The sequence below is a fragment of the Dendroctonus ponderosae genome, unplaced genomic scaffold (assembly GCF_020466585.1).
Source record: "Dendroctonus ponderosae isolate FM_Combo_2020 unplaced genomic scaffold, Dpon_F_20191213v2 Dpon_F_20191213_3, whole genome shotgun sequence".
Lineage (NCBI taxonomy): Eukaryota > Metazoa > Arthropoda > Insecta > Coleoptera > Curculionidae > Dendroctonus > Dendroctonus ponderosae.
Genome location: NW_026018508.1, coordinates 6,648,332 through 6,658,544, shown reverse-complemented (window position 1 = coordinate 6,658,544; position 10,213 = coordinate 6,648,332). Strand labels below are relative to the sequence as shown.

The 10,213-nt window shown below is 33.7% G+C and overlaps 2 protein-coding genes across 2 annotated transcripts; one reads left to right on the top strand and one right to left on the bottom strand.

The window, feature by feature from the left end:
• Positions 1–176: 176 nt before the first annotated feature.
• LOC125503830 lies at positions 177–725 on the bottom strand (the record flags this gene model as incomplete). Its single annotated transcript, XM_048664798.1, is given in 1 exon segment — positions 177–725. A coding segment is annotated over 1 exon segment (421 nt), but the record flags the coding sequence as incomplete, so codon positions are not given.
• Positions 726–2,076: 1,351 nt separating this feature from the next.
• On the top strand, positions 2,077–8,847 carry LOC109543608 (transcription factor HES-4-B). Its single transcript, XM_019913410.2, has 2 exons — positions 2,077–2,363; positions 7,534–8,847. The coding sequence occupies exon 2, from the start codon at positions 7,566–7,568 to the stop codon at positions 8,316–8,318; it is 753 nt and encodes a 250-aa protein (XP_019768969.1). The 5' UTR covers positions 2,077–2,363; positions 7,534–7,565; the 3' UTR covers positions 8,319–8,847.
• The last annotated feature ends 1,366 nt before the right edge of the window (positions 8,848–10,213 follow it).

The following is a 10,213-nucleotide window of genomic DNA, read 5'->3' as shown; positions in this document are numbered from 1 at the left end:
ACAATATTCTGATGAATTTTCCTTTCTTCTAGGAGTTTTATGACGTCTGTCAGTCTTACTTTATCAAATGCTTGGGTAAGATCTATGAAACACATGAACTCCGGTTTGTTGAATTCATTAGCTTTTCTCTCCTTTTTTGAACACTGGGATTGTTATGCTGTCCTTCCATTCTGAAGGTACTTTTTGTAGATATAATATTTTATTGTAAAAATCTTTTAATTCATCCATGAGTGCATCCCCTCCATACTTGATCATTTCGTTCGTTATCTCGTCTATACCAGGTGATTTTCTGTTTTTTAGAGCGGTTGCCGTTTGTTTGATTTTCTCTATCGGTATCTGCCAAGTTGGTGGTGTTTCTTCATTTGTGGGTGTCTCCTTGGTCTCCGTGTTTTCCTCTTTATTAGGGTAGAGTTGTTCAAAGTGTTTTTCCCAGTCTTCAGTACTGATCTTTGAAATTTGGATATATTCGTTAACTGGTCTTTTTCTATTTCTTAGCATATTCCAGATTCTTTTCTGTCCTCCATATAGATCGTGTTCCTTCCATATCGGCAAAGAATTTTTCCCAATGCTGTCGTTTAATTGACTGGATTTCTGCATTGACCTGGTTTCTGACCGCTTTATATACCTCGTACGTAACTGTGTTCGATCGGTATTGCAGGTACGCTTTTCGTTTTTCAGCTGCTAAGTTCTTTACCTCTTGTTTAAACCAAGGTTTAGTGTTTCGTTTTCCGTTTCTGGTCTTAGTTCTTCTTTCAATATTATTGGATATAATTGCAGCAAAGCTTTCCAGGTTCCATGTCAAAACAGATTTAAGAATGTAGGCAGATTTAAAAATGTAGAAGAAGAAAGCAACATTTGTTAATGCAGGTGAAGAATTAAATACTTTATCCACCCCACAACTCACTCGCCCGGTAGCACCTTTTCAAATGAAAAATTTGATATCTGGATTGTGCGAGCTGGTCTTATCTCATGACCGTCTAATAGCCCCGACTTAACGCCTATTGATTATTTTCTCTGGAACTTTAGAATTCACCACTTTTCACCCCAACGTATGAGAAAACATGAGGTGCCACCTTCAAATGAAGTTAAATGTAATATTTATCTTCTTATTGTTACGACAGTAATAAATTGTAGAATGTAGATATAGGGGTAACAAGACGGACAATTTCGACGAATATTTCCTTCGTATGATAATCTGTCCGTTTGAAGTGTGCAATTATCGAAAAATTACAGCGGTAATTGCCCAGTGTGCAATTATCACTCAACGATAATTGCATTGTTTACAAAAAATATTTGACAGGTGTCTTTTCATGTTGAATTAGACATCAAATGTCTTCCTGACATACCAAATTATATTTAATAAACATAAGTAAGAAAATTAAAAGTGTAATAAAATATATTAGAAATAAAATTAATCCACATTAACTTTGTCTACTCAGGAAATATTTATAAGAATTACACTCGTGCATAAAAATAAACAGATAATTTTGCATTCGAGCTTGTTGTCTTGTAAAAACTGCATTCGTTTATTTTCACATTGAAACGAAAAAGCCCTCCTCCTTCGGAGTCGGGCTTTTTCGCCACAGTATGAAAATAAACTCATGCAGTTTTTAGACAACAAGCTTTCATGCAAAATTATCGGTAATTTTGAAGCACTTGTGCAATTACCCCCGATAATAACGTGTGTTTTGTTTTTGGACGGGTCTGGGCGGAACATTATGTTTAAGGCACGTTATTGTGCTGTTTCCAGTTTTCACTGTCCCTTTCATAAAAAAAACTCATTTTCTCAATCACACGATTAGTGTACTGCTGTACAACTTGAGGCGTTAAAGTGGCTTTGGCTGTTGAAAAAAGCGAAACTTTTCGTAATTTGGATTCGAGGAGAATTGTGAAAAACATTTTGACAACCTCAGAGTTCGCAGCTAGGTTTCCCCCCGTTTATGGCCCCCTTCGCCCCCTCTCTCGCAACGCGATGTGGCGGTGTCGGCACGCGACCAAAGATGCCCCCTTGACCGCGCGCCCCTCTGCCGCCCCGACGACGACGCTCACTCGACGCCTCATTGCCCAGAAAGTGACGCTGCCGAAAGGACGAAACTCGCGACGCCAGATAAATTACGCGTCGCGCGGATCTATCGTTACATTCGGCTCGAATCTTTTCCCCAGCTAACTGTTCGGAAATTGCGCCTTTTTTCCGGCTCAGTTGCATTCTGGATAGTCGTTCCAGATACTGGACGCAAATCGAAGTTGGAAAAGTTAGTTGATCTGGAGTTCGACAAAGTTTTTCGGTGCGGCTAAAAACGCCCCAGCTTTGGTAGAAACTTGGGAATATTTTTCAAACATTACGGACATAGTAACTGCTAAGGGTGAGTTTGCAGCTAGCGTGCTTTTACAAGCTTTTACGGGGCGAAATTGCTCAGCAACCGCCAATTTGGCTTGTTAATAGCTAGATTTTTACGGCATCGCTCGACTGCGCCCAAAATTTAACTGAAGCATTTATATTATCAATAATCAATGTGGCTATTTTTTATACCATCTTCATTTGCTTCATTTCGATGCTTTCGCTTCTCATTAGCATCAGCTTTTGACGATGACAGATTTATGCAGTAGTTTGCTCCAGTTTTCCTCAATTATTTAATTGCTTCTTTGCGTCGTCAACTGGATTAGAGTGCTAGGGATCCAAGCAAGTGCGTCTCATTCTCTCTGATCTGAACTTAATTGGGCTTTTAGTGCAGTCATTTCTTTCGTTGTTAAATATTTCATCATTTGCTTTTCATTTTTATACGTTCAATTACTGTTGAGGGTGATTACATTTAATCTGAGAGCAGATCGACTGGGTGGATTATGAATACATACACAGATTCCCTAGTAAATATGTAATATTTTGAGAACACTGCATTTTTATTATTACCCACTTACTTACAATTTTATTTCAATTCAATTTTTATTAAGTTTCGTTGTTAAATAATTCTACAAATGGGTTTACAGTTTTTATTCAGCTTTATACGTTCAATTGGTATTGATTGCGGTTGTTTTACGAAAAAAGCTGAGATTAGATAATCACACAAGAGTATGGATCAGTGCATGAATAAATAAATACTCTAGTAAAATATAATAAATTTGAATTTTTCCCACAGTCTTTATTTTTACGCTTTGCGATTGTGCAATTTTCTATCTATTAGATTGGAATACATGAAATTATCCGATTTTGCTTTTATCCGTGTGAATATTATATAAAGTTCTTAGCTCAAAGTTACAATTTAAAAACCAGGATTTTACGAACTTTTTGAGCGAATCTCAAAATGACGAATCTCTATTACTTCTACAGTGCTCAGAACCGATAACACTTCTAACTACGACGGTTTATAAAACTTTTCATAAATCATAATGAAATGAGAACGATTTTTATCAATTTGCAATGTTTTGCTTGGCTCACACTCAGCTATCTTTGGGTATTTTTTCAGGACTGAAAGTGCGTCTTTTCCAGCCAATTGTATTTTTAATTTTTTTAAATAATATTTAAAGTGTGTACAATTGGATATAATTTTCAAAGCGTGATCGTTTGACTTTAGCGAATTATCTGAAATTTTTTAATTAATATCAAGTTGAATATCAAGTAGCTCAAAAAAGTTTTTTATCCAAAATTCGATTAGTTATTGTAGATTTTTTAAAAGGCTCAGCAAATACAAATAATTTTAAAGTTTCCATATTCGTACATCTTAAAATAGTTGAATATTCAGCATGCTGATAAGATTTTCAGAAACGCATAATCCGTCTGTTAAAAGTTTTTGTATAAATTCGTTTTTATAAATTAAATCAGAATGTCTAAAAAACTTTTATATAATTGTTGGAACTGTTTTGGCTAAAATCAGTCATAAAACGCCAAATATTCGTGATAAAGTTATTTGTGAATCACGCGGCAAAAATTAAACTAGATATAATTATTTAGTCACAGCTTTACTGGGCCCAAGACTAGCTTTCGCTGGTATTTTAAAAGATTCTTATTGCTTCTAATAGTACTAACGGGCTATTTTTACCAATATCCAGATATCCAGTTCTGTAGAGCTTCTACTCAACTAAATCTCTCAATTTTTTCACGTATTTGCATTATTAGCACACAATGTATCGATTGCATTTAGTTCACATTGGGTTTTTAATTGATGTAAATAATAAACGCCATCAATAAATTTGAAAAATGAAAACAAGCTGAAATATATCATATAGTCAAACAATTATTATTGAAATATTGTATAAAAGTAACATGGCTATAAAATACAGAAGAATTACTAATAAGAAGTATAAACACAATAAAAACTATACGTTATTGTTTGCAACCAAGTGGCTAGCGCTTTAGGAACATGAAATAAACAGTGAAATTTCAGAAAGTCTAATTAAAACTGAAATATATAGGTACAATATAAAATACATGAGGAAATTATCTTATTAATTTATTTGGTTGAAAACGGACTGCTCTCGGATGCTTTGGATGCTGCGAAACTACTTTTGTACAGTTTCACTCTACAAAAGTCTACTCTTTTTCCAAAAATGTTATTTTCTTTAAAAAAATCTTAAACTATTTCAACAGAAATCCATTCAAACAAGAACTTAGTTTCTCACCCTTCGCTTAATATGCAATATGTTATTAATATGCAATAAGATTTTCGTTACTTGTAATTCGTTCTAAGTGATTTGCAATCGGTGAACAAAATCAGTAGATCTTCTTATTTGATATTGATCAGTATTACTTTACTTTTTACTTTATGAATAAACAAAGCTAAAAATCCCGTTTAAGTTCAGTTGTGTGAAAAACGAACAAAAACAAACAGTTTCAAGCGTCTCGACATCTATGAAAACTCAACAGTCACCTAAAGACACTGTTTAAAGTTGAAAAATAAAGTATTACATTTCACATTCACCCCCCGTTACCTTTGAATGCGCATTGTTCAACATATTTCTAAAAATGTATATTCCTAAATTTCGAAGTTAGATCGGTTCAAATTAGTTCTATTCGAGGTTGATTTCGATGTAAATGCACGCATTCGATCGCGTAAATTCCAAGCCCGCGAGAATATTAACTTCTTAAAATGATGACCAAAACCCCTTAAGTTTTATCTTATAACCGGCATTGAATCGAACTAGAGAGTCCAGAGACGATTGATTGTAACGCCAGTTTAAAAATATTGCATTTTGCCTGTAACATTTTGCATTTGTGTTCTGTTTTGTGCCTTTCAAGAAGATTCAGTTGTTTTTTTACATATGATTACATTCAGATTTTTTTACATATGAAATCGAAACCAGCCTTGGTTGGAACGAATTGTTCGAACCGCTGAAAATACTGGAAAAGAAAGTGGCAATAGATCTAAGACTAATTTTAACAAAATAAAGAAGAGAGATTGAAAATCGAAAAAAATTGAGATTTGTGTGAGAATGGGAAAAAGTTTTCCAATGCTTCAACCTGATAGAGTGACGTGTGGAAATTAATGAACTTTGTAGTAAGTCGAATTTATACGAGGAAAACCGAACATTGACTAATTTATAATAAACAAATTGCAGATAGACGATGTTGTCAATGAAAATGAACGAATGAATACTAGTAAATGACATGAAATTGTTTTTGGACGTTTCGAATTAAGCTAATAACAATTGTAAATACCAAAATTTGTTTTTACGTTGTCCTGCAGGTGTTTTATTTTATTATCACTTTATAAGCGATCAATAAATCATTTTAAATGCTTTGTCTTCATTTTTTTAACTTTAACTTTTTTCGCAAATATTAACAAATTTATTTATTTTGTATTAGTATTACTTCAGTATTTTGCTTAAAAGAATATTATCACCCTGTAAATTGGAAGCTAAGCGTGTGTGGAATATGCTCTATAACCAGCATATGGTGAGAATTATTTGTTGCATAATTTCCAGCCAGAAATACATCGATTTAACAAAAAACCTGTATATTAATTAACGAATAAATTTCTAAATATCTATTTACAGTATTTCTTAAAATTACTTTAAAATGACCAATAAATTTAATGTACGGAGCTCTTGATTGAACTTTGGCCACGCTGTTTTAACATCGAATTTCAAAATTATAGAAAAATATTCAAAACAAAAGTTGTAGATATTAACATCTAGTTTATTTTAAGATAGTAACAATTGATACAGGGTGTCTCAAATTCAATTAACAGACCAAACTTACCTTTTTTAAACGGAATGCCGTACTTTTTATTGCATATTCGAAATATTCGTAAAATTCTAGGCCCATTTCGTATAAACGTTCTATATTAATTCTCAACTATTTTTAAGTTAATAATCAAAATTTATTGTTTTTAGTTTTATTAGTTTTGCCAGCCCGTTTTAACATCTAATTTGAAATTTAGAAAAAAATATTAAATACAAAAGTTTTAGATCTTAACGTCTAGTTTATTGTATGATAATACCATTTGATACAGGGTGTCTCAAACTCAAGTGGCGGTACAAACTTACATTTTTTTAAATAAAGATCGCGCACTTTTTATTTCATATTCGAACTATACGCAAAATTCCAGTCCTCTTAAATATAATCATTTAAACTATAATAACCATTGAAACTTTCGGGCATTCCATTTATAAAAATTTGAGTTTGGTCAGGCACTTGAATTTGAGACACCCTGTAGCAATTGTTATTATCTTAAAATGAACTAGATGTGAATATCTACAACTTTTGAATATAATAATTTGCTCTAAATTTCAAATCAGCTGTAAAATCGGGGTGGCCAAGTTCGATCAATATTGATAATTAACTCAAAAACAGTTGAAAATCACTATAGAACATTTATATCGAATGGGCCAAAAATTTTAGGAATAGCTCGAATATGCAATAAAAAGTACGGCCTTCCATTTAAAAAATGCTAGGTTTGGTCTGTCACTTGAATTTAAAACACCCTGTATCAATTGATGCTATCTTAAAATAAACTAGACATTAATATCTACAGCTTTTGTATTTAACATTTTTCTCTAGTTTTCAAGTTAGATGTTCAAATGGAGTGGTTCCAAGTGGTTCCAAAGTTTACTCAATAACCCTGTACAGTTGCTGTTGCATGTACCAAACAATCCGTATATCCTCGAGTGTATAGCAGTAGATTTGTTGTGCTTTTCTTCAATGAATTATCGCGGAAACCGCGTACAATTCTATGAAATATAACAATATTTTATTTTTAAGGCAGAGAGAAAATTGACTGAATGTTTTTGATATTGTAATACAAAATGAATGATTTATTTAATGAAAATTTAAAATTTTATTAAAGAACCAAACATACATGAAAGTTTTAAAAAAATTAAAAATATAAATAGTAATAAAAAAAATAGAAAATAAAAAGCTGCGTAATAATGGTTACTAACCAGTTGAATATAAAACATTTAGACGGAATACTGATACTTCTGAATAATCGGAAATTAAAACCCACTTTTACCTATGTAACATGTTAATCATAGAACAGGGCTTATGTTAATTACGAAAATTGTTTGGCAAGACTATTATTTTTTTGTATTTTTTTGCAGACGACAGTTCTGCTGACGTCCATGACCCAATAATGACAGCGAAAGCCAAACGGCTCGCAGGTGCTGAACCAATCCGAAGAGCCAACAAACCATTGATGGAGAAACGACGCAGAGCCAGAATCAACCAGAGCTTGGCAGCCCTAAAAACATTAATTTTGGATTCGGCGAAAGCCGACAATACGAAGCATTCGAAGTTGGAAAAGGCCGATATTCTCGAGCTGACCGTTCGCCATTTCCAGAGGCACCGAAGTCTGGATGTGAAGGGTATTAATCAGTACAAAGCGGGATACGCCGATTGTGTTCGGGAGGTGCAGAGGTATTTGGAAACTCCCGATGCCCAAACCATGACTGTAATTGAGTCGGGAGTTAGGCAACGATTGCTGAGACATTTGGATAATTGCGTTTCCGAAGTGGATGTCGATTTGAAGCAGGCGATCACACTCGCTCCTCCTGTGGAAGAGCGGCTGCAACATCCAGACTCATCTACTTTAGAGGAGGTGAACAACAACACCAATAGCCAACCCCCAAAGGTGGAAGTGAAAGCAGAAGACCCGAAAACTATCAAGAATTACGATGGAAATTTCGTGCTACTTCTTCCGGAGCATTATGTACAGCTGGCTAATGCACTTGGCGTCAATCTCAGACAAACCGGTGATGGATCTACAAGTCCGGGTCCTTCAGGGGAAAAAAGTGCTGCCAGTGAAGAAGTGAAGGTGAAAGTTGAGAAGCCTCTGGATTACAGCAAGTCGAATGAACAAGTTGAAAGCATGTGGAGGCCGTGGTAAACACAGTTGCTCTCGAGAACTTTATCGTCATACCCATAGCTGATTTTGATGTTCAAACAAAACCCCTAGTCATATTCATGTAGTAGTCGGAGATATTATGCCTTGGTTGTGAAACAATTTCGGGAAATGACTTCAATTCATGAATTCATCACTTATATAATTCAGTTCGCGTAGCTTATCATAAATGGAAGAGCGAAATATTTGTTCAGTTTTCAGTGCAATATTGAGTTTTTCAGTAGTGGTAGGTACATAGTATGTGATAACCTATAATTAGTATTCTGTTAAGTTTATTTAATTTTTTTCTACTTTAATATACCTATAGACCACCGATTGATAATCATTTAGTTCTTCCGCATCATACAAGGCACACAATTTGTAAATATATACATACATATAAAGCTATTGTAAATACATTTCAATAGAGAAGTTATATAACTGTAAATGATCTAAATTGATGTCGCCACATTAAATGGGATTTGTTAGAGAGTTTTATTGTTGATTTTTAAATAGACTTCAATATTAGTAGACAGTGTTGTGTTTGATCTTATTTAACCTTTCAGCCCAATGACTACGACTATTATGACAAGTACTGGATTGCGTTTTGAAGACTTATTTATTTTTCTTTGCTAAGAGCATGACTTTGTACTAAAAGAGGATCAACTCGGGTCGCTAAGCTTCTAAAAAATTATAAAAAGTGCCGCATTATCTATACAAATTTTAAGTTTACGTCGTTTAGAAAAAAACTGAGCAAATCAGCAACTTTCCAAAGGTTCAAAATCAGTTTACGCTTCTCTTTGCAAATTAGGAATATCTAATACAGGCAAATGGTGGCAAAACAGTTCTCGAGGCGTTCTATTGTAAAGCGATGCCTCTATCCTTTTAAAGGACAGAAATTAGTGATGAGAAGGATTTTTGAGGCTCTAACGCAACGGTTCTAGTGGTTATGCTTAAACTGCTATTTTTGTTGAGATGCGCCTTTGAGTTGTTGCCGCTCTCAAATCATAAAATTTAAAAAGCAAAAGTCGAAATATACTGATGGGTGAATAAGTAAGAAAAATATGAAACATTTAATTTTAAAGTGCAGAAAGAGAAGGGAATCTATATGGCTGTATAAAGGGTGATTCAAAATTAGCGTCATTCCTCTGGACGTGTTGTCTGGCGCTGTTATAGGAGTACAGGAAAAGTAGTAAAAGAAATTAATTGTTATTAAAAACTGAGAAATTTGCAAAAAACTATATCAGAAATACGGCAACAATGTTTTTCAAGGTAGTCTGCCTAATTAACATTGAACCTGTGGCTTCGTAATTATTTAAAACTCCGGTAACCATGGAATTATACAGACTGACAATAAGATAAACAAGGATAAACGGTAAACTCAACAAGATTTGTTAATGAAATGTCAACCTGTTCTCATAACCTCCAATATTGGTGTTTAAAAATAAACCATACAACACCAAACATTTGAATGGTTAACTCCAAACAAGCTAGTACCTGTGTAATCTCCTTATTATCCACTCTTCTCAAGCAGCTTGTCGTATTTAGTTAATTAACTCCTGCTCCATTTGTATCTCCTTGTGCTGTGTGTATTCTGCTATGTTACTGTAGAATTTCCCCTGAACTAAGCGCATATCCGCAAATTCGTGAAAGGAAATTCAAAGTAAATCACAGTTTGACAAATTATTATGATTGACAAGGACTATCCACCTGTAACTATCTGTTAATGACAAAAAACATCAATGCCGCTGTGCCTTTTTATCAAAAATTTTCGTAATTTAAAGCAAAGATCGTAATTTTCCTTTTTGAATGCCTAAGTATTCCAATATGCTACCAATTAAACATGGAACAATTTCAAAATAATGCTTAATAACAAAGTTGAAATTCGATCTTCAACTGTT

Bases quoted from the DNA above. Each gene is read 5' to 3' on its own strand.
- LOC109543608 (XM_019913410.2), top strand. From the start codon at position 7,566: ATGACAGCGAAAGCCAAACGGCTCGCAGGTGCTGAACCAATCCGAAGA.